The 21934-nt window shown below is 38.1% G+C and overlaps 1 protein-coding gene across 1 annotated transcript in view; it reads left to right on the forward strand.

The window, feature by feature from the left end:
- GNB4 (G protein subunit beta 4) overlaps nucleotides 1-21934 on the forward strand; it is a 54857-nt gene that overhangs the window by 25912 nt on the left and 7011 nt on the right. The window contains exons 3-9 of the mRNA XM_037136832.2: nucleotides 11539-11577; nucleotides 12339-12445; nucleotides 13491-13554; nucleotides 15082-15244; nucleotides 16331-16397; nucleotides 16496-16697; nucleotides 20322-20538. Of these exons, the coding sequence (XP_036992727.1) occupies nucleotides 11539-11577; nucleotides 12339-12445; nucleotides 13491-13554; nucleotides 15082-15244; nucleotides 16331-16397; nucleotides 16496-16697; nucleotides 20322-20538 (859 nt within the window). The remainder of the gene's footprint in view (nucleotides 1-11538; nucleotides 11578-12338; nucleotides 12446-13490; nucleotides 13555-15081; nucleotides 15245-16330; nucleotides 16398-16495; nucleotides 16698-20321; nucleotides 20539-21934) is intronic.

Consider the following 21934-nt stretch of genomic DNA (forward strand, 5'->3'; position numbering starts at 1 on the left):
ACAAACATAACTCTTCATCACAGACTTGAAATCATAGTTTGATATTTGGTGCAATAAGAGGCAGGTTACCACATTGTAATATACTACAAATTATTCATCTCTAAAACATTAGATTGCAGAAAAACATTAAAAATTGTTAGTGGCATAATAAAGACATGTCTGTCCTCTTTTACTCTTAGAAATCAACTCAAAATAGCAAAGACCATAAGAAACAAACACAAGGTCCATCTTTAACGCAATTAAAAGGCACTTAGAGCTTCATAGTAGAATGGGGAACAGTTGTCAGAAGTGCCCCAGGTTATGGGAGGGCTCCGAGAGGGGTTTCTGCATCTATAAGTCTCACACAAAGTAGGAAGTGCTCCCTCAGGGACTCCAGTAATAACGCCAATAATCCTTTCTTTGGAACAATGGAAATGGATGCTTCCCTGGACTGGGGAATATCAAGATAGGCAGAGACCCCCCCCCCCAAAAAAAAAAAGAAAGAAAGAAAGGACACAGACATTCCTCCTTTTAGGAAACCTCTTGTTGACAGAGTGTAGTAAAGAAACTAATTGTGTGCAGATTGGGGTGGCTGACTTCTTTTCACAGGGAAAAAGGGAAGGCTAAAACAATTCACAAGTATAAATGAAGAACTTTGACAAGAAGCAGGGAGAAACTCTTAATAGCTTGGAATCCTGCTGTGGCCCTCTCCAGTGTGAACATTTTGCAGTAGGTACTTCAGAAGAACTCGTCTACTTTAAAAGTGAAGAGTAAGAAAAAAGCACAGCCTCTCCACAAAGAGATTACAAGACAAGACGGGAAGGAGGAGGATAAACAAGAGATGGCAAAAAAACACGCACTGAAGAAGTGTTGATTCTAAGTGGGTTGAAATCATAATCGATCTTGTTGCCAGGAATTCAAAGAAGCTAATGAGTTAGATGTGAATAAGAACTTGGAGTTGATCAAACCTTAGGTGTCTGAACAAAGCTGACAAAACAAAGGAAGAACTAATTTTGCCTGGGATGAACAGAGAAGGGTTCATGGGCTAATCCCTGAATCAGATGTTGCTGCCACCACCAGAAAAGATTCTCCACCATCTCTAGTTTTTGTGACTTGTTCCAGATGCTGAGCAAAATCTACTGGTTGGCCAAGCACATGATCACATGATCACCTCATTGTTAGAAAATCCATTCTCTGTAGTTAAGAGCTTGATTTTTTTTCCGTTTTTTGGGTAGATTCTACAAATAAGTAAGATCATGTGGTATTTATCTTTCTCTGTCTGACTTATTTCACTTAGCACAGTGCCCTCAAAGTCGATTCATGTTGCTGCAAATGGCAAGATTTTGTTTGGTTTTATGGCAGAGTAACATTCCACTGCATATAGATACCATCTATACTTGATCTGTTCATCTGCTGATGCACATTTAGGTTGTCCCCACATTTTGGCTATTGTAAATGGCCAAATATACAAATATATAATGTGGAAATGAACATGGGATGTCTATATCTTCTCAAGGTAGTATTCTGGGGGTTTTTTTCCAAACAAATACTATTATTCAGAAGTGGAATTGCTAAATCATATGGTGGTTCTAATTCTAATTTTTTGAGGAACCTGCATACTGTTTTCCAAAGTGGCTGCATCAGTTCCATAGTACACCTCACCAGCAGGACAAAAGTTCCCTTTTCTCTACATCCTTACCAACACTTGTTATTTGTTGTCTTTTTAATAATAGTCATTCTAATGCACAAGGTGATATCTCATTGTGGTTTTAATTTGCATTATTCCGATTATTAGTGATGTTGAACATCTTTTCATGTGCCTTTCTTAAGTCTCATTTCAAAAATGTCTATTCAGATTTTTTATCCATTTTTTATCAGATTTCTTTGTTGTTAAGTTGTATTGAGTTCCTTATATGTTTTGCAAATTACCCCCCATCATGTATTTGGTTTGCAAATATTTTCTCCCATTTGGCAAGTTGCCTTTTCATTTTGTTGATGCTTTCCTTCGCTGTGCAGAACCTTTTTAGTTTGAGGTAGTCCCACTTACACAAGTCTTTAATCCATTTTGAGTTAATTTTTGTGTTGGTATAAGACAGTGATCTAGTTTTATTTTTTTGAATGTGCCTGTCTAGTTTTCCCAACATTGTTTGTTGAAGAGACTGCCCTTTCCCTGTTGTATATTTTTTTTCCTCTTTTCTTTTCTTGTGAATTAACTGATTATTATGCATGGACTTATTTCCAGGCTGTCTATTCTGTTCCATTGCTCTCTGTGTTTGTTTTTATGTCAATACCATACTCTTTTGATTACTATAGCTTTGTAATATAGTTTAACACCAGGGCTCATGATGTCTTCAGCTTGTTCTTGTTTCTCAAGATTTCTTTGGCTATTTGGAGGATCTTTTGCGGTTCCATACAAATTTTAGGATTGTTCTATTTCTGTGAAAAATGACATTGAAGTTTTGATAGTGATTGTATTGAATCTATAGATTGCTTTGGGCATAATGAACATTTTAACAATGTTAATTCTTCTAGTCCATGGGCATCGAATATCTTCTCATTTATTTACATTTTCAGTTTCTTTATCGATGTTTTATAGTTTTCAAGTGTTTTGTCTTTTACCTCCTTGGTTAAATTTATTCCTAGATATTTCAATTTTTTAAAATACTTTTGATTTTTATCGTTGTTCAAGTATAGTTTTCTGCCCCTTCCCCCAACCCCTCCCCACCACCCCAGCCTTCCTCACCTCCCTGCCCTGTTTCCACCCCCCTTGTTATTGTCCATGTGTCCTTTATAGTTGCTCCTGTAAACCCTTTACCCCCCAAAAAACTGTTAAAATTAATGAATTCAGTAAAGTTGCAGAATAGAGAAATCAGCATACAGAAATCTGTTGTGTATTTATATCCTAATAAAGAACTATCAAAGAGAGAAATTAGGAAAACAGTCCCATGGACAATTGAGTAAGAAGTTGAAGTGTCACGAGCTGAGCCAGACCGGTCAGGGCTGTCGTATCGTTGAGCTCTGAGAGGCAGGCTTTCGGGTTTGTCCACTGCTGCATCCATGGTCCCTGGAATAGTACCTGACACACTGTGTTCAATGGCTTTTTTAATTGGATGACTGAATTAGGAAGATGACCTAAATGAAATAGTTCATTTCATAAAGCTTAAAATTAGAGGACCTTTTTTTTAGAATTTAGTCTTCAAGTCTACCATTTTTGGAACACGGCTCAGGTCATCACAGTCATTTCTGGAAATTCTTTTCATTGTAGGAAAGTGGGCTAAGTCATTCCTTGCCAAATGAGGTTTCTGAACCCACAATTTGACTAAGAATGAGAGAGTCAAATCGTATGTTTGTGTAACTACTACTTATAACACCCTGCCACAGAAATATTCTAAGTGTTTATAAATAGGTTGAGAGGGCAGCTAGACACATTGTGCGTCCCATGCAGGGTCTGCTGCAAGTGGAGGCAGGTGTTTTTCCGTGGGCCGACTGGAACGCAGTGTCTGTTTGGGACAGTTATTCAACAGATAGCGTGTGCACCCTCTTTGCACAGGAACATGCGGAGCACAGTGGGGGGAAACGAAGTTAGAGAGGATACTATCCTAACCTTCAGGGGAAAATACTGTTTCAAGTCTAGAAGGAGGAATTAATAGCACTTCTGATTTTCCCATGTATACAAGTCCTCTAAATTTATTATTAACTGATAAACTTGGTTGAAAACATTTTGTTGCTTATTATATATGTTCTTTTCCTGCCTTTCCTTGTTTTGTTATATTGATTTCTGTTTCAATATCTCCCTTTTGATAATTCCCTTCAGTTTGTGTAAAAATTTAAGGTGTCTGAAAGTCTACCTTATAATGCTTAGTCATAAACACCAGTTTATATGTTATTAATTAGTGCTATTAATATGGAAATATAGATGTCACTTAGTATAACTGTGGCTATTTATATAAAAATTGTTTTTCCTGAGATGTCATGTCTTTTTCTCATATTGGATCTTAAATATTTTATTTCTAATAGCATCTGTATCCAGTGTACTTGGAAAGCATTTTCAGAGAAGTGTTATGCATTTTAAAAAATATTTCTACAATGATCTGGGTACACTATCAATATCTTTCCTATCACCTCAACTTCTAGATGCCGGAACAAACAAAAGGGAACTCAGAACTCTTGCTTTTTGCTGAAGCGTAGTAACAAATGTAACTGTGAATCCTGTGGCCTTATTAAATCAACTTTGTTTTTACTCAGGGGATACAATTGAAAAATCTTTTAACTATAAACCCAATATATGCTTGCACAATGAAATACAGTTGAGAGTCCATTAAAAATCAATTAGCCACAGACACACGGTTTCTCAACAAGGGTAACCAGACCCTTCAATAGGGAAAGAGTAATCTTTCCACACGGTGGTGCTGGGGCGACAGGGCACCCACATGCAGCAGAGTGAGTCCGGCCTCCTAAAACACACCATGCATCAACACTAACTCACAGTGGTGCCCCAATATAATGGTCAACAGGGTAAAATGCTTACAAGTCAACAGAGCTGTTCATCCTTGTGACCTTGGATTAGGTAACGGTTTAATATGACACTAAAAGCACAAGCAACAAAAGAAAAAATACATAAATTAAAAACTTGTGTGTCAGAGGACACTAAGTTGATGAAAAGACAGCCTACAGAATGGGAGAAAAGACTTGTAGATCACACATCTGACAAGGATCTAGTATTCAAAATACTAGACCTGCTACAACTCAGCCATAAACAAGTAACCTTACTGAAATATGAGCAGAGGAGCCCTGGCTGGGTGGCGTAGAGGGGCGGGGCATCGTCCTGTGCACAAAAAGGTTGCAGGTTCAATCTGTGGTTGTGGTACATATGAGAAGCAACTGACCTATGTTTCTCTCTCACAGTGATGTTTCTCTCCGCCCCCTGCCCCACCTTCCTTCTCTCTAAAATTAATGATAAAAAATATTCTTGGGGGAGGATTTAAAAAACATAGACAATGAACTTAAATAAACAGTTCTCCAAAGAAGATGTACAAATAGCTGGTAAGCACAGGTAAAGATACTCCACATGAAGAGATGCTCAATATCACTAATCATTGATAAAATGCAAATCAAAACCACCAGATACAACCTCACCTCCACTAAGATGGCTGTACTAACACTAATTTAAAAAAGAAGGAGACAGCAACAGTGTCGGTGAGGATGTGAGGAAATTCAAACCCTCATACATTCCTGTTGGGCATATAAAACTGTGTCACTACTAGAAAGAAAAATTTGTCAGTTTCTAAGTTAAACAAAGAATTACCATGGCAACCATTAGTTCTACTTCTAGGTATATACCCTGGAGAATTGAAAACGTAAGTACACGCAAAAAAATCACACATGAATGTTTGAAGCATTATTATTAATAAAAATCAAAACATGGAAACAATTTAAATGTCCATCAATTAATTAATGGATAAACACATGTGATATATGAGGGAGACCCAAAAAACAATTTATTTATAAAATTGTATATTTATTTTTACATGTTTAAACTTTAGTCAACTTCAACTACTCACCATTTGATGCAATACACCTATTGAGATGTTTTTTCCATGGCTCAAAACAGTTTTTGAACTCCTTGATTTCGATGCCTTTTAGTGCTTCTGCTGTTTTTTATTTCACCTCTTCCACATCAGCAAAATGTTTCCCTTTGAGGACTTTTTTCATCCAGGGGAGAAAATGTTGCTTGGGACCAGATCAGGTGAATGGGGAGGGTGGGCACGTGATCATGCCATCTTTGGTGCTCATATACCACCCATCATGAAATGGGCAAACACATTGAAAGGGTCTTCAGAAAAATTCACTAAAGCTGAATGCAGCCTCTCACACCACCACTAGTGGATACACTGATACAGATGGGTTATGAACTTGATTTGAAGTAAAATATCTGTTATCATAAAGAATTTGAGGACTTCTGGCCAAGATGGAGGCATAAGTAGACACACCATGCCTCCTCATACAACCAAAAGAAGGACAACAACAATTTAAAAACAAAAAACAACCAGAACTGCCAGAAAATCAAACTATATGGAAGTCCAAAAACCAAGGAATTAAAGAAGAAACATTGAAAAAAATAAATAAATAAAATAAATCAAGAAGAAACATTCATCCAGACTAGAAAGAGGGGCAGACACGAGCAGCCAGTGGGAGAGAACTCGCAGCAGGGAAGCAGCTGGCAGAGCAGGTGGTCTCACATTGGAGTGCAGATAAACTGGGAGGGACAACTGGGGAGCAAGACAGACCACACAACCCAGGGCTCCAGCGAGGGGAAGTAAAGCCTCAAACCACAGATTGAAAACACCTGTGGGGGTTGCAGCAGCAGCAGGAGAAACTCCCACCTTCTCAGGAGACTTCCTTGGAGAGAACCACAGGGTCTTAGAACAGACACAAACCCACCCACCTGGGAATCAGCACCAGAAGAGTCCAATTGTGGGTAGCAGGGGAAGTGACTGAAAACCGGCAGAGAGCGGAGCAAGCGGCATCATTCCATCTCAGACCCCTCCCCACATACAGCACGACAACGCAGAGATGTGGTTGCCCTGCCCAGGTGAACACCTAAGGCTCTGTCCCTCACTACATAACTGGCATGCTGAGAACCCCCCCCCCCAAAAATGGCCCAAATGAAAAAACAAATCAAAGCTCCAGAAAAAATACAAGGAAGCGATGAAGAGAAAGCCAGCCTATCAGATGCTAAGTTCAAAGCACCAGTGATCAGGATGCTTATAGAATTGTTTGAATATGTTCACAAATCAGATGAAAAAAAGAAGGCTATGCTAAGTGAAATAAAGGAAAATATACAGGGAACCAACAGTGACAGGAAGGAAACCAAGTCTCAGATCAACAGTGTGAACCAGAAGGAAGAGACATTCATCCAGAACAGAATTAAAAAATAAGAATTAAAAAAAATGAAGAGAGGCTTAGGAACATCCAGGACATCTTTAAATGTTCCAACATCTGACACATAGGGGTACCAGAAGGAGAAGAGGAAGAGCAAGAAATTGAAAACTTATTTGAACAAAGAAGGAGAACTTCTCCAGTCTGGCAAAGGAAATGGATTTCTAGGAAGTCCAGGAAGCTCAGAGAGTCCCAAAGAAGTTGGACCCAAGGAAGCACACACCAAGGCACATCATAATTACATTACCCAACATTAAAGATGAGAGAATCTCAAAATCAGCAAGAGAAAAGGAGACAGTTACCTACAAAGGAGTGTCCATAAGACTGTCAGCTGGTTTCTCAAAAGAAACCATGCAGGCAAGAAGGGGCTGGAAAGAAGTCTTCAAAGTCATGAATGGCAAGGACCCACATCCAAGATTGCTCTATCCAGCAAAGCTCTCATTTAGGGCAGATGGAAGGGCAGATAAAGTGCTTCTCAGATAAGGTCAAGTTCAAGGAGTTCATCATCACCAAGCCCTTATTGTTGAAATGTTAAAGGGACTTATCTCAGAAAAAGAAGGTAAAAAATATGGACAGTAAAATGACAACAAACTCACAATTATTAACAACTGAACCTAAAACAAAAACAAACTAAGCCAACAACCAGAACAGGAACAGAATCACAGAAATGGAGATCACATGGAGGGTTAGCAGTGGGGAAGTAGGAGGGGCAGAGAGGGGGAAAAGGTACAGAGAAAAAGTAGCATAAATGGCAGGTAGAAGATAGGTAGAGGTTAAGAATGGTATAGGAAAGGTAGAAGTCAAAGAACTTATAGGTACAACCCGTGGACATGAACTAAAGCGGGGGAATGTGGGTGGGAGGGGGTGTTCAGGGCAAAGGGGAATAAGGGCGGGGGAAATGGGACAACTGTAAGAGCATAATCAATAAAATATATTTTTAAAAAAACATATTCTACAGTTAGACACATTTCAGTCTCCAGTCAAGTTAGAATGTGGTTCATAAGGAAGAAGGTAAGATATATGCTAGATAGAGAACCAGAAGTCTCAGGCTCAACAATTTATCTCGATTTTGGTATAACCTCCAATTTTCAGAGATCTTTACACAGCTAAAAATGAAGCAACTGAGGGAGCAACAAGTGTTAATAGTGATAAACTTGGAAAATGTAACTGAAGTACATGTTGTACTCAGTAATGTTTTGTTTCTCCTGAAGAATGAGACCTCTAAATCTCTTTAATATTATTGCTCCAAATAAGTTGATAAAAGTGTAATTTCCCCATCTCCTCCATTATAAACCTGGTTATTTTGCTTTGAAACTCTGCCTGCTTTTTGTAAGCTAGCAGGGACTAAAAGATACAAGATTCCTTTAAGTGAAAATCTTTGGAGTTGTATTTGTAACAAAATTTAAAATATTTGAAAGTAAAAAAAATTAAATTTATCTTCCACAAATCAATGACATGGAAAAAGGAAAGGGTTTTCCTGCTTAACTGAAACTAAAAAGACACAAAAAGTAGGTTTATTTGGAAACCTTGTTTGATCTTGTTTTTGAATGAACAACTGAAAAAAAAACATGAAATTTGTGTCTGTGATGATATTAAGGAAGTTTTTGTTAGTTGTGAAAATAAAATTGTGTTCATTAAAAAGTCCATATTTTATAGAGGAATTATGTAGGAGTGAAATGACCTGGGATTTTCTTAAAATGCTTGAAAAAAAGAGCAAAAGAAGATAGGAAGGAAGAAGGGAGGGTGAGAAAACAAAAGGAAGAAAAAGAAAAAATAAAGCAAGTAAAATATGGCTTGATAATTACTGAAAATGGAGTGATAAGTGTATGAGAGTTCATTCATGATTTTGTTTATTCTTGTGTACGTTTGAAGAAGTTTATAAAAGCCATGAAAAATACCCAAAAAGCATGCAGACTAAAAAAGGGAAACAATAAATTTAGTAAGATTACTATCCAAATAACCCTTTGAATATATGAAATCTTACCGTTTCTATGAGTAAATCAATGATACGTAATCCATTTTAAAACCCTTAAATAAAGGGATTTTACATTTGTGAAGGGCAGAAAACTCAGACCTGCATTCCTTATAGTGTTCCTCCTTAAATCTTTTTTCTTTTCTTAATGGTTTCAAACTACCTGAAAATCCCATAACTTGTAAGGGTAACTAAGCTAAGCTTGCTTTGATGTTATCCTTCCTCCTTTAAGACTCCACATCAATTTTCTCATTTCGAAACAGATTTCACCGGCGCAGCAACACAACTGATTCCAGAGAAGCCCATGGGAGCCCTGGGGAGAGTTCTCTTTTCTTTGTGAAAGGCAGAGTGCCTGGGGGAAAAAAAATAGGTTCACCCAGAGAGAGGGACCTGTGCCTTTGGAAAAAACATAGATTTTACATGAAAATATTTTGGGGGGGAATTAAAAATGAGAAGGAATGACTACTAAGTAAATCTTTGCTATTAAACATTTTGAATACACAAAATGGGCTAAACATCTTATATATATTTACTACAAGTATTTACACAAATGCACAAATTCTTGAATCCTTTCCTTTTGTCCTTTTAGTCATTCGATTAATATTAGGTGATTAGGGACTCCCAGCCAAGATGGAGGCATAGGTAGACTCACTGTGCCTCCTCACACAGCCAAAAGAAGGACAACAACAAATTTAAAAACAAAAAACAACCAGAACTGACAGAAAATTGAACTGTACGAAGTCTGACAACCAAGGAGTTAAAGAAGACACACTCACCCAGACCTGTAGGAGGGTTGGAGATGGGCAGCTGGTAAGAGAGGACTCATGACAAGGCAGCAGCTGGCAGAGCAGGTGGTCTCACATTGGAGTGCAGATAAACTGGGAGGGACAACTGGGGAGCAAGACAGACCACACAACCCAGGGTTCCAGCGTGGGGAAGTAAAGCCTCAAACCACAGATTGAAAACACCTGTGGGGGTTGCAGCAGCAGGAGAAACTCCCAACTTCACAGGAGACTTCCTTGGAGAGAACCACAGGGTCTTAGAACAGACACAAACCCACCCACCTGGGAATCAGCACCAGAAGAGTCCAATTGTGGGTAGCAGGGGAAGTGACTGAAAACCGGCAGAGAGCGGAGCAAGCGGCATCGTTCCATCAGACCCCTCCCCACATACAGCACGACAACGCAGAGATGTGGTTGCCCTGCCCAGGTGAACACCTAAGGCTCTGTCCCTCACTACATAACTGGCATGCTGAGACCCCCCAAAAATGGCCCAAATAAAAAAAACAGGTCAAAGCTCCAGGAAAAATACAAGTAAGCGATGAAGAGAGAGCCAACCTATCAGATGCACAGTTCAAAGCACCAGTGATCAGGATGCTCATAGAATTGTTTGAATATGTTCACAAATCAGATGAAAAAAAGAAGGCTATGCTAAGTGAAATAAAGGAAAATATACAGGGAACCAACAGTGACAGGAAGGAAACCAAGTCTCAGATCAACAGTGTGAACCAGAAGGAAGAGACATTCAACCAGAACAGAATGAAGAACAAGAATTCAAAAAAATTAGGAGAGGCTTAAGAAACATCCAGGACATCTTTAGATGTTCCAACATCTGAATCATAGTGGTGCCAGAAGGAGAACAGGAAGAGCAACAAGTGGAAAACTTATTTGAACAAATAATAAAGAACTTCCCCAATCTGGCAAAGGAAATAGATTTCCAGGAAATCCAGGAAGCTCTGAGAGTCCCAAAGAAGTTGGACCCAAAGAGGAACATAAGGCATATCATAATAATATTAGCCAAGATTAAAGATAAGGAGAGAATCTTAAAATCAGCAAGAGAAAAGGAGACAGTTACCTACAAAGGAGTTCCCATAAGACTGTCAGCTCATTTCTCAAAAAAAACCTTACAGGCAAGAAGGGGCTGGAAAGAAGTCTTCAAGGTCATGAAAGGCAAGAACCTATATCCAAGATTGCTCTATCCAGCAATGCTATCATTTAGAATGGAAGGACAGATAATGTGCTTCTCAGATAAGGTCAAGTTCAAGGAGTTCATCATTACCAAGCCCTTATTGTTTGAAATGTTAAAGGGACTTATCTCAGAAAAAGAAGATAAAAAATATGAACAGTAAAATGACAACAAACTCACAATTATTAACAACTGCACCTAAAACAAAAACAAAGCCAACAACTAGAACAGGAAAAGAATCACAGAAATGGAGACCACATGGAGGGTTATCAGGGGGGGAGTGGGAGGAGGAGAGAGGGGGAAAATGTACAGGGAAAAAGTAGCATAAATGGTGGGTAGAAGATACTGGTGGAGGTTAAGAATAGTATAGGAAATGTAGAAGCCAAAGGACTTGTATGTTTGACCCATTGACGTGAACTAAAGGTGGGGGCAGGGAATAAGGTTGAGAGGGGGCGTGCGTGGTGGAGGGGAATAAAGGAGGGAAGATGGAACAACTGTAATAGCATAATCAATAAAATATATGTATATTTAAAAGAGGACTAAAATGGTTAATTTTATGTTATGTGAACTTTATCTCAATAAAATATGTTTGCATATTTATATTTACAATGAAAATACTGTTTTAAATTATTTCTAGTGACTTCCATGTGTAAGTGCATTATAATCTTCTTTCTTTATTTCAGGATGCTAGGAAAGCTTGTAATGATGCAATGCTTGTTCAGGTAAAGTTTTTTTTTTCCCCTCAATTTACTTTACTAATTCATAACATACAACTTCACACCAATGCAAATGACATTCAGAGTTTTTCATTAGTGTCTAATTGAAAAAGTGAGATCTCTAAAAATGCTGTGATTTGTCAGATGCTGTAAAAGTGCTTTAAAAGCATACAGACTTCTGTTATAAAAGCATATAGAATTCTGTTATAAAAGAAGTCTATGAAAAATAAATACAATGAAAATATGTGGGTTTTTATATGTTTCTTTGAAGGTAGCTTCTTGATTCTTTATGATATACTCTGAGCTTTTTTAATTACATAAGTTCTTAGGGAGTTTTTGTTAGTTTAATTAATATTAATAATTTTCATTAAGGAAATATATGCTTGACAAATATAAAACTGGCTTTCTTCTAGACAGTTAAAATGATAAATGTTTTAGATCATCTGCTGTTAGATTTTTATTTGGGCTTCTTTTACTGAAGTTGGGAGAGATGTCTGTTCTGCTTAGTTAACAGTCTACAGAAGCTATTCCTACCGGAAGGTGTGCAAGTGGTGCCATTTTAAATCAGTCATACTCTTCTCGAACTACGTACTGATCCTATAATTACCCCAGGGCAATATTTACATTAAATTACCTTTGATTGCTCTAAGTTTGTTTTATATCAAGATTTCTTGCCTATTACTATTCTTGCCTATTACTAGTTTCTACTTCATTTCCTGAGCCTCGACTAAGGAAAAGAATAACATCATTCATGTCTCATTCTAAAGATCACATCAAACATGGACACGGTGGGTCGGATACAGATGCGAACCAGACGCACACTGCGGGGGCACCTTGCCAAGATCTATGCTATGCACTGGGGATACGACTCAAGGTCTGTGCTGCCGTTTTCAAACTGTCCGCAGAATTATAGTCATTAAAATTCATCATCTGCATGTCCTTAAATAATTTTTAGTTAAAAACTGCATTTATGAAATGTTTGCAGAAAAATGCATCTAATATGAAACTTCACTTTCAGTAAAAACATTCAGTGACACTTTAAAAGTTTAGGAATATTTACTATGGAAAATAAATGTATCTCTTAAAAATATCTGTTATGTAATTATCCAGGTTAATTGTTTGGGATTTCTTTTTTTTGCAGTTGGGTATTATACTTTGCTTTTTACTATGCCAAAAGCAGTCTACTGAAATTTCAGCAAATAAGCATGTATTACTGAATATTGCTATTTACAAGTTACTGTGTATTACTCTAATTATTACCTAAATTCACAAAAAGGATTGGAGTACATATCTATCTTTAGCTCTCCAGGTTGCATTTTTCACGGTGGCAGTCTCTTTTGAGAAACTACTTGCTTAATTCAAATAGCAGTTATATTTTTCCCTTGTACTTTCTTTTGGCATTAATTTCACGCCACTCCTCTGAGTTATAAACACATGTAAATATCTTACCTACCAGATAGATGGTACAGCCTCAAAAGTAGGCTGTATTTTCTGTGTTGTACCCATAACACTACATTCACAGGCTATCAATGGATATGTTTGGTTGAGTGAAATATGGTTGTTCAGTTTCCATGTACTCTGTTGTCAATAAATTTAAATCAGTGAATACAGACCAGTCAGCCCATGCCTACCAGGATCTTGAACAAGAACCTAGACTGCTGTCACCAAAACACTGATGAATCATAACAGAGACATTGTTAGCACAGTGTCTGAATTTTGCTAAATTTTATGTTATGTTGAAAATTTTGGCATGCAGAATAAATTTCTTTTCGAGTTGGGAAGATTATTTTCTGGTATCAAGTTTTTAATTTGAAAAATTGTATGTATTTTTTGGAACTGTTCTACATTAATGCCATGTATAACTAATTCAAACTACTTTTTCCCTCTAAGTGTTGAATTATTTTTATTCATTCTTCTAGGCTACTGGTCAGTGCTTCTCAAGATGGAAAATTAATTATTTGGGATAGCTATACAACAAATAAGGTAGAATTTCTTGATCATTCTCTGAAGCAACGTATTGTTTGAAAAGGTTTTTTATCAGTTCTTTCCTTTATTCTATTATTTCCAGTTGTAATTTCCTTCTAAGATAAATGTGTTCCATTCATTTTAATCTAGATCCTTTTTGAGGCTTACTGTTGGTTTTAATATTTAGCCACTTTTTTAAATTCCCAAGAACAACTGTAGAAATAGTGTTCAATATGTTTTACTAGACTCTCACATTTTATATTTGAATATTAGAAAAGACTGTGCATCAGTGTTATATACAAATGATTTCTTAAACAAATTCCCATTTCCCAAGGTGACAGTGACCCTGAGATTTTGATTCGATCTGTGGGTAAGCCAGAATGCTAGCGGGAAGCTTTTCTTCGTCCACTCTGGGTGTTGATTTGTTTCCAGACAGCTCAAAAGAGGTGGTGAATTGGAGGCAGATTGCAACTTGCTTAGATCTCTTGCTGGTAGAAGCCAGTGGGCCACCCTAGTCTGTCCCCTGGATGGCATCCTTGGCATGTAGGTGTTGAGTGGTAGTGGAAAAACTTCAGGAAAACGTTCCCAGGTCAAATACCTTCAGATTCTGTGTACACTTATATCACCGTTTTTCATTAAAGTTTAAAAAGCATCATTTTGTGAAGTAAACAGTATCTTCAGCCTGGTAGAGAACTTAAAGGTGGCCAAGACAGATTTGCATTCTAACAGTTTTCTATATTAATTGGCATTGAGCATGTGTCTTTCAATAGTATCTTCCCACAACAACCAAATTGTGTATTAAAAATATTATTTTAGGTTAAGTGAGAGCACAGTGGTAATCACACAATGCATTGATTCTCTGTATGGACCAGTTAGCGTCGCTAGTCCCGGACACATTAAATTTTGCTGCCTGACTTGCAAATGACTGGTGTTGGGCAAGAAGGCAGCAGGCACAGACAGGTATGAGTAGATCAGTGCAAACTGTTTCCATTGTTTACATTTGAGCCCAGAGTAAGTGCCCTGTTACTAGAAGAACCATCTCTCCATGGGAGAACCATTGTAATTGACTCGGATACTTATATCACTTAATGATATGTTGGAGGAAAGCCCCTCTTTTGCACACTACTGCAAAAACAAAGAATTTTATTACATTTTTTTATCTTTAACATTTTACACTTAATATTCAAAATTGTTGTATAGCTTGGAAAATCCTTGTTCCCGTTTTCTCTCTTAAAAGAATAATTCCTGAAAAGAGCAGTTAAATTATTTATCGTGTGGTTCGCAGGCCCGTGCTCAATCCTCTGAGCTACACCAGCCAGGGTTTAAATTATTTATAATAGAGAAAAAATAATATGCATTTCAGTGTGCATTAGTATTTTATTTTTCATTGTTTCCTTTCTCAATTCATTGCATTCTCTATCTATTTTGCCTTAATTTTTGGATGTATTTAATTGTTGGTATATATTTGCCTCATTGTAAACAGGTGAGGCAGCTGAGTGCCTGTCTTACTTAGTAACAGTGTTTGTGCATCTGCTTGTCCTGCAGATGCACGCTATTCCTTTGAGGTCCTCCTGGGTGATGACCTGCGCTTACGCCCCCTCGGGTAATTTCGTGGCCTGTGGAGGCCTGGACAACATCTGCTCTATCTATAACTTAAAGACCAGGGAGGGGAATGTGCGAGTGAGCCGAGAGCTCCCCGGTCATATAGGTGAGTGCCACTGAATGTGGTGCTAGTTTTCCTGAAAAAAGTACTAGTTCTGTAAAGATGATAAATTCATTATGAAAATTCAAACGATAATGAAAAATACAAAAAGAAAGCAAATGTTTTCTGTATTCTCTGCAACCATTTAACAATTATGGGATTTTGGTATCTATACTTAAGTACATAATTGAAAGTATATATATCTTTTTGAAGGTATATATTAAGATAACACTTACGAAGTATTTTTCACTGTGAGAGCACATTGCTTTATCTGCCAGAGTGCACACCACACATAGCTCAGCGGTATAGCTTTTGGTTAGCTGTCTTAACTAGAAGTTTTTTGCCAGTCCTTGGGATTTTGCCTCTCCGAATTCTTTGCAATAATATATATTTTTAAAATTTTTTATTTATTTATCTTTAGAAGGGAAGGGAAAGAGAGAGGGAGAGAAATATCAATGTATGGTTGCCTCTCATGTGTCCCCTGCTGGGGACTGGCCCCTGCTAGGAGCTGGCCTGCAACCCAGGCGTGTGCCCTGACTAGGAATCGAACCGAGATCTTTTGGTTCACAGGCCCGCGCTCAATCCACTGAGCTATACCAGCCAGGGCTGCGATAATATTTGACCATGCTTTTTACAAAATCCCTACAATGGCATTTTCCTACCATTCCTGTATTTTGAAATACTGGTGAATTCTGAGCATCCAAATGGCACCGTTTTCATGAAGCCTTCACTGGGGTGGTTGTCCTAGTTTCTCACAATACTTCTAATCAGTCTGCAAGGTACTTAATCCCATCTACCATAGATTGTAGATATTTGAGAAGAGTATGTCTCTCTTCAGCTAACTCGCAAGCAGGAGGGACTGTGTTTTACTCAAGTTGTAACTTTCAGAGGGACCATCATAATGTCACTGTCACAGTAAATACCTACAAAGGAGTTAGTGGATAAAATTTCATTTCAGACAGCATAGAGTTGAAGTAATGAAAAGTAGGACGCTAGATTGTAGTAACAAACACTGTTGCCCAGGTATTTTTAAGAATATGCTATTTGAGTTATTTAATCAACGATAACCTAAAATGTTCCTCTCTGCTGTAGGCTACTTGTCCTGCTGCCGTTTCTTAGACGACAGCCAAATTGTTACAAGTTCAGGAGATACAAATTGGTAAGTCTATTCCAGAACACTGATTTTGGGGGTGAGGGTGGTAGAAGGAACTGATGTAAGAAGATGTGAGAGTCATGTTTATTCATTTCTAATTACAGTGCTTTGTGGGACATCGAAACTGCCCAGCAGACCACCACGTTCACTGGCCATTCTGGAGACGTGATGAGTCTCTCTCTGAGCCCTGACATGAGGACCTTTGTTTCTGGCGCGTGCGATGCCTCCTCCAAGTTATGGGATATTCGGGATGGAATGTGCAGGCAGTCTTTCTCTGGGCATGTGTCAGACATTAATGCTGTCAGTGTAAGTGCATAGCATTTCTAAGGGGAATTTATTGTGCATGTACAGTGCCGAATTCTATAGCATGATTTTCACAACAAATTGCCTGCAAGGATTCTTAAAAATAATGTTCTTACAACACTGAATTTCCAAAGAGTAAGGGTTGATTGAAAAAACAACCCAGAAAGGTTTTCTCCATAGACCAAGGTCTTTATTTGCAGATGAACAATAAGCTCTGTTTCCAGATGTGGAGGGATAGACCATCTTGAGCAAACAAGGTGGCTGTCCACAGGTGTGTTCAAGTTGTTCACAATACGCCCGTGTCATCCGCCCAATGTCTGTTCCATCCATAGGATATCTTCTTCGTAATATTGGTAATTTGCCTGAGTTTTTTCCCGGTGTTGTGAATTGAATTGTATGCCTCCAAAAATTTAGATTGCAGTCCTAACCTCTAGTACCTCAGGATGTGACATTATTTGAAAATAGGGTTGTGCCAGTATGATTAGCTGAGATGCACTGGATTAGGGGCCCTAATACAATATGACCAGTATCCTTAGGAAAAAGGGGACATTTAGAGACAGCAGGCAGAAAGGGAAAACCTTGCGAACAGACGCAGCTTGAAGACAGCTACAAGGCAAGGAGAGGCCGAACAGATCCCTCCCTTGCCACCCTCAGACCCCTGGATCTCAGACTTCCAGCCTCCAGAACTGTGAGATGACAATGAATGTTGCTACGCCGCCACCGAAATTGTGGTTCTTTATTACGGCAGCCCTAGCAGACTAACACATATGGCTAGAGGGTTATTGGTTTTATCTACTCAGAAAACCATCTTTTGTTTTCAGTGATATTCTCTATTTTGTTTTCATTGATTTTCACTCTGATCTTTATTTTTTCTTTTCTGCTGCTCCCTTGGGTCTCATTTGTTTTCCTTTTCCTAGTTTCCTCCCCCACCCCTTCATCTAGCTTCTTAAGGTAGAAGGTGACACCTTTGATTTGGAGCTTTGTTTCCTCTAAGTTCGGAACTTAAAAGTTATGGATTTCTTTCTAAGCATTGCTGTTAGCTACATCCCACAGATTTTTACGTACTGTGTTTATATGCACTTGGGAAGAATTCGAATTCCTGTTACTGGGTGGAGAGTTCCACAGACATCAGCTTGGTCAAGATGGTTGAAATTGTTATTCATGTCTTCTGTATCCTTACTGATTACTGTCTGTCTTTTCTGTCCATTATTGAAAGAGGGGTGTTGAAATCTCCAATTGTGCATTTGTCCATTTTCCTTGCAATCTACTGGCTTTTTGCTTCATGTATTTCAATCTATAAACCTTTAGAATTCTTATTAATGAATTGGTTCCTTTATAAGGAAATATCCCTCCTTATCCCTGGTAATGTTTACTCTGAAATCTTTGTTTGATATTAATACAAATACCCCCATTTTCTTTTGATTAGTGTTAGCCAGGCATATCTTTTTCCTTTCTTTTACTTCTTAAATAAAAGATTTTATTTATTTTCAGACAGAGGGGAAGGGAGGGAGAAAAAAAGGGACAGGATCATTGATGTATGAGAGAAACATCAATTGGCTGCCTCTTGCATGTCCCCAACCAAGGGACCTGACCCATAACCCAGGCATGTGCCCTGCCTGGGAATTGAACCAGGTACCCATTGCTTTGTGGGACGATGCTCAACCAACTGAGCCACACCAGTCAGGGCAGTCTTGCTTTTTCATAGTGTGATGATTTCTGCCTTTTATAGTTTAGGCCCAAAGCTGAGTTAATAAGAGTTGAATTTAGAAAGTAGAAAAAAGAATCATTATTTGCATGTGATGTGTTTAGCTATCTAGATACCCCAAAAAAGAGTTCATTGTGTTTTCTGGATTACAAAAAGTATTATAAAATCAGTAACTTTGTTATATAGTAATAGCCAGGTAGAAGAAAAAAAGGAAGAAAATCCTATTGAGAACAGCAACAAAAATTATAAAATAGACAAGGAATAAGTTTAGCAAGAACTATGCAGAATCTAAATGAAGACAATTTATAAAACTTTAATGGTAAACATTTTTTAAAAATTATGTTCCTCAATAGGAAGAGTGAATATTTCAAAAAAAAAATCATTTATCCCTCAAACTAATTTTTAGGTTTAATACAAATTTTAATCAAGACACAAGTAAATTTTTTTGAGAGGAGTCTGAGGAATATGGAGAAAAGAGACTTCTTCATCAAATATCTGAAATTCAAGCAGGAAGAAAGGAGATGACAGGTTAATTTGAAGCAGAATAAAATGTGTTGCCATGCCAGAAAATAAAATTTACTGTCAGGTTACAATGATTTTTTTAAGTGCGATACAGGTACCAAAACAGGGACAGAAAACTCAAAATTAACTGTTTGAGTATACGAGAGTTCAGAGAATTATAGATGTCGCAACAAAATGAGTAGAAAAATTATTTCACAGCTAGGACAACTGATTAAGAAAATTAAATTAGATCCTTATACTGAATGCTATATATCAAATAAATACCAGATGGGTAGAAATTAAGATGTGAAAAATGAAATTATTAAAGAGGGAACTAGAAGAAAATACAGTTGAACATCTGATGACATTCTGGGAAGGACTGACTCTGTTTATAAAAAATTAAATCTCAAAGGGAAAGGTAACCAAATTTGACTACATAAAAATTAAAAATTGCCCTGGCTGGTGTAGCTCAGTGGATTGAGCATGGGTCTACGAACCAAAAGATCGCAGTTCGATTCCCCGTCAGGGCACATGCCTGGGTTGCAGACCAGTTCCCAGCAGGGGCCAGTTCCCAGCAGGGGCCAGTTCCCAGCAGGGGACGGACGAGAAGCAACCATACATTGATACTTCTCTCCCTCTCTCCTTCCCTTCCCCTCTAAAGATAAATAAATAAAATTTTAAAAAATTAAAAATTACTTTGTTTTTAAAAAAGTAAACAATATTAGAAGGCAAATGATAAATAAAGTAATATTTAAGACAAATTTATGTTCTTTATTTCACTCCAACAAATGAAGTACTAACAACACAGTAAAAACTGAGCAAAGGATATGAACAACTATTTCACAAAAGTAATGAAGATAGCCATTAAATATACGACAAAAAGTTGTTTCCTCTTTATAAAAGGGTCAACATTGAGTAGCACCAGTATCTGTGAAAAGGGATTCATAAATAATGCAGAGTTTTGTTAACTACTAGCTTAACTTTATAACCTTGCATAGCTAGAATGATTCGTGTCCTCTTTCGTAAAATCTTCCATTTATTTCTCATAATGGGATTTTGAAACATTTAAGAGCACACATATTTACAGAATTTGAATTCCATCAATAGTAACATTTATATTTAAGTATTTCAATAAGACAGGTGGAGGAGCAGAGCCAATATTTACTAAATACTTGCTCTGTGCTAACCAACAGGCTATGTACTTACTTGGCAGTTATTTCATTCCATCCCAACCAGCACTCTAAACCTGGAACTAAGGCCCAAAGTGTCTGAGAGGCCTCAGTGCTCCACAGCATTCACTGGGTCACAGGCCAAGTTGGAATTTGGATCTGGATCTGTTTTTCCCTGGTGTACTATTACACTGTCTCATGTGATTTTCTGTACAATTCTATGGAATAAATGCTTGTTGCTTTCCTTTCTAGTTTTTTCCAAGCGGATATGCCTTTGCCACCGGCTCTGATGATGCCACTTGCCGTCTCTTCGACCTGCGTGCAGACCAGGAGCTGTTAATGTATTCTCATGACAACATCATCTGTGGGATCACCTCCGTAGCCTTCTCAAAAAGTGGGCGCCTCCTGTTAGCTGGTTACGATGACTTTAATTGTAACGTGTGGGACACACTGAAAGGAGATCGTGCAGGTTAGTTCCTAAGTCCACACTATGTGTTGGTTTTGTCTGGGAACATGAAGAGGTTCCCATCTGTTGTTTGAGGCTCCCGGGCACCCTGGGTGTGGGGAGTGGCAGCCCAGCGGTTCCTAGGCATGGCCACTGTTGCCCTTTGAGTTGAGTTACAGTCCATACACCATGGTTACATTTCTGTTTTCTGAACAGTTAACATCTAGTTCTGTCATAAACTTCTGTTTTTCCAATACAAGTGAAAGTTTATTCAAGAAGTCAGAGGTAGAAAAAGTGAGCCAGCTGGGCTTTGAGGGCGCAGGAAGTAAGTTACAGAGGCAACAGAAGGGCCTTTGGAGCTTAGGAGAAAGAGAGGAGAGGTGCACACCTGGAGGAAAGAAGAGGGATAAAGATACGTACGTGAGTGAGAGAGACAGAGAGAGCACACGCGTGTGTGCACCGTGGGGAAAGAAGGGGTCGGGGAAAGGCACTGGGGGCGGGGGGAGGGTGTGTAAGTGAGAGAGAGGGATTGTGCAAAGTGTGAACGTGCATTTTTTTTGTTTAATAAGTTTTGATATAAAAAAGAACTGAATATAACTCAGTATGCTCTTTTTTTTTTTTTTTTCAGCTTGAATGGGAGTTTTATTTAAAATTCTATATATTTCACATTTACTTTTTAAAGTAAAAGATCTTATATTTGATCAGCTTGGCTTTTATTTTTTTTATTTTTTTTTATTTTTTATTTTTTATTAATAATTTTATTTGGTTACTTTTCAAGTACATTTTTTTTTCCCTCTTCCCCCCCCCCGCCCGGTCTCCCCCCTCCCTCCCATTCCCCCCCCCCCCCAAGTCCTCATCTCTGTGTCATTCATACTTGTTCCTCAAAATCCCTCCCCCTTTTTCCCCTTAAGTTCCCTTCCCTCTCCCCTCTGGTCGCTGCCCACTTGTTCTCTATTTCAGCGTCTTTGTTTTTATTCTATTTGCTTATTTGTTTTATTCTTTAGCTTCCTGTCAAAGGTGAGATCATATGGTATTTGTCCTTCAATGCCTGGCCTATTTCACTCAGCATAATGCTTTCCAGTTCCATCCATGTTGTTGCAAAAGGTAGTAGCTCCTTCTTTCTCTCTGCTGCATAAAATTCCATGGTGTATATGTACCACAATTTTTGGATCCATTCATTTACTGATGGGCACCTAGGTTGCTTCCAACTCTTGGCTATTGTAAATTGTGCTGCTATGAACATTGTGGTGCATAGGTTCTTTGAAATTGATGTTTTAGGATTCTTGGGGTATAATCCTAGCAGTGGAATTGCTGGGTCAAAAGGCAGGTCAATTTTTATTTTTCTGAGAAAATTCCATACTGTTTTCCATAATGGTTGTACCAGTCTACAATCCCACCAACAGTGAACTAAGGTCCCCTT

This window comes from Artibeus jamaicensis, unplaced genomic scaffold (assembly GCF_021234435.1).
Source record: "Artibeus jamaicensis isolate MK-2021 breed Jamaican fruit bat unplaced genomic scaffold, CSHL_Jam_final scaffold_474, whole genome shotgun sequence".
In the NCBI taxonomy this organism is placed as follows: Eukaryota; Metazoa; Chordata; class Mammalia; order Chiroptera; family Phyllostomidae; genus Artibeus; species Artibeus jamaicensis.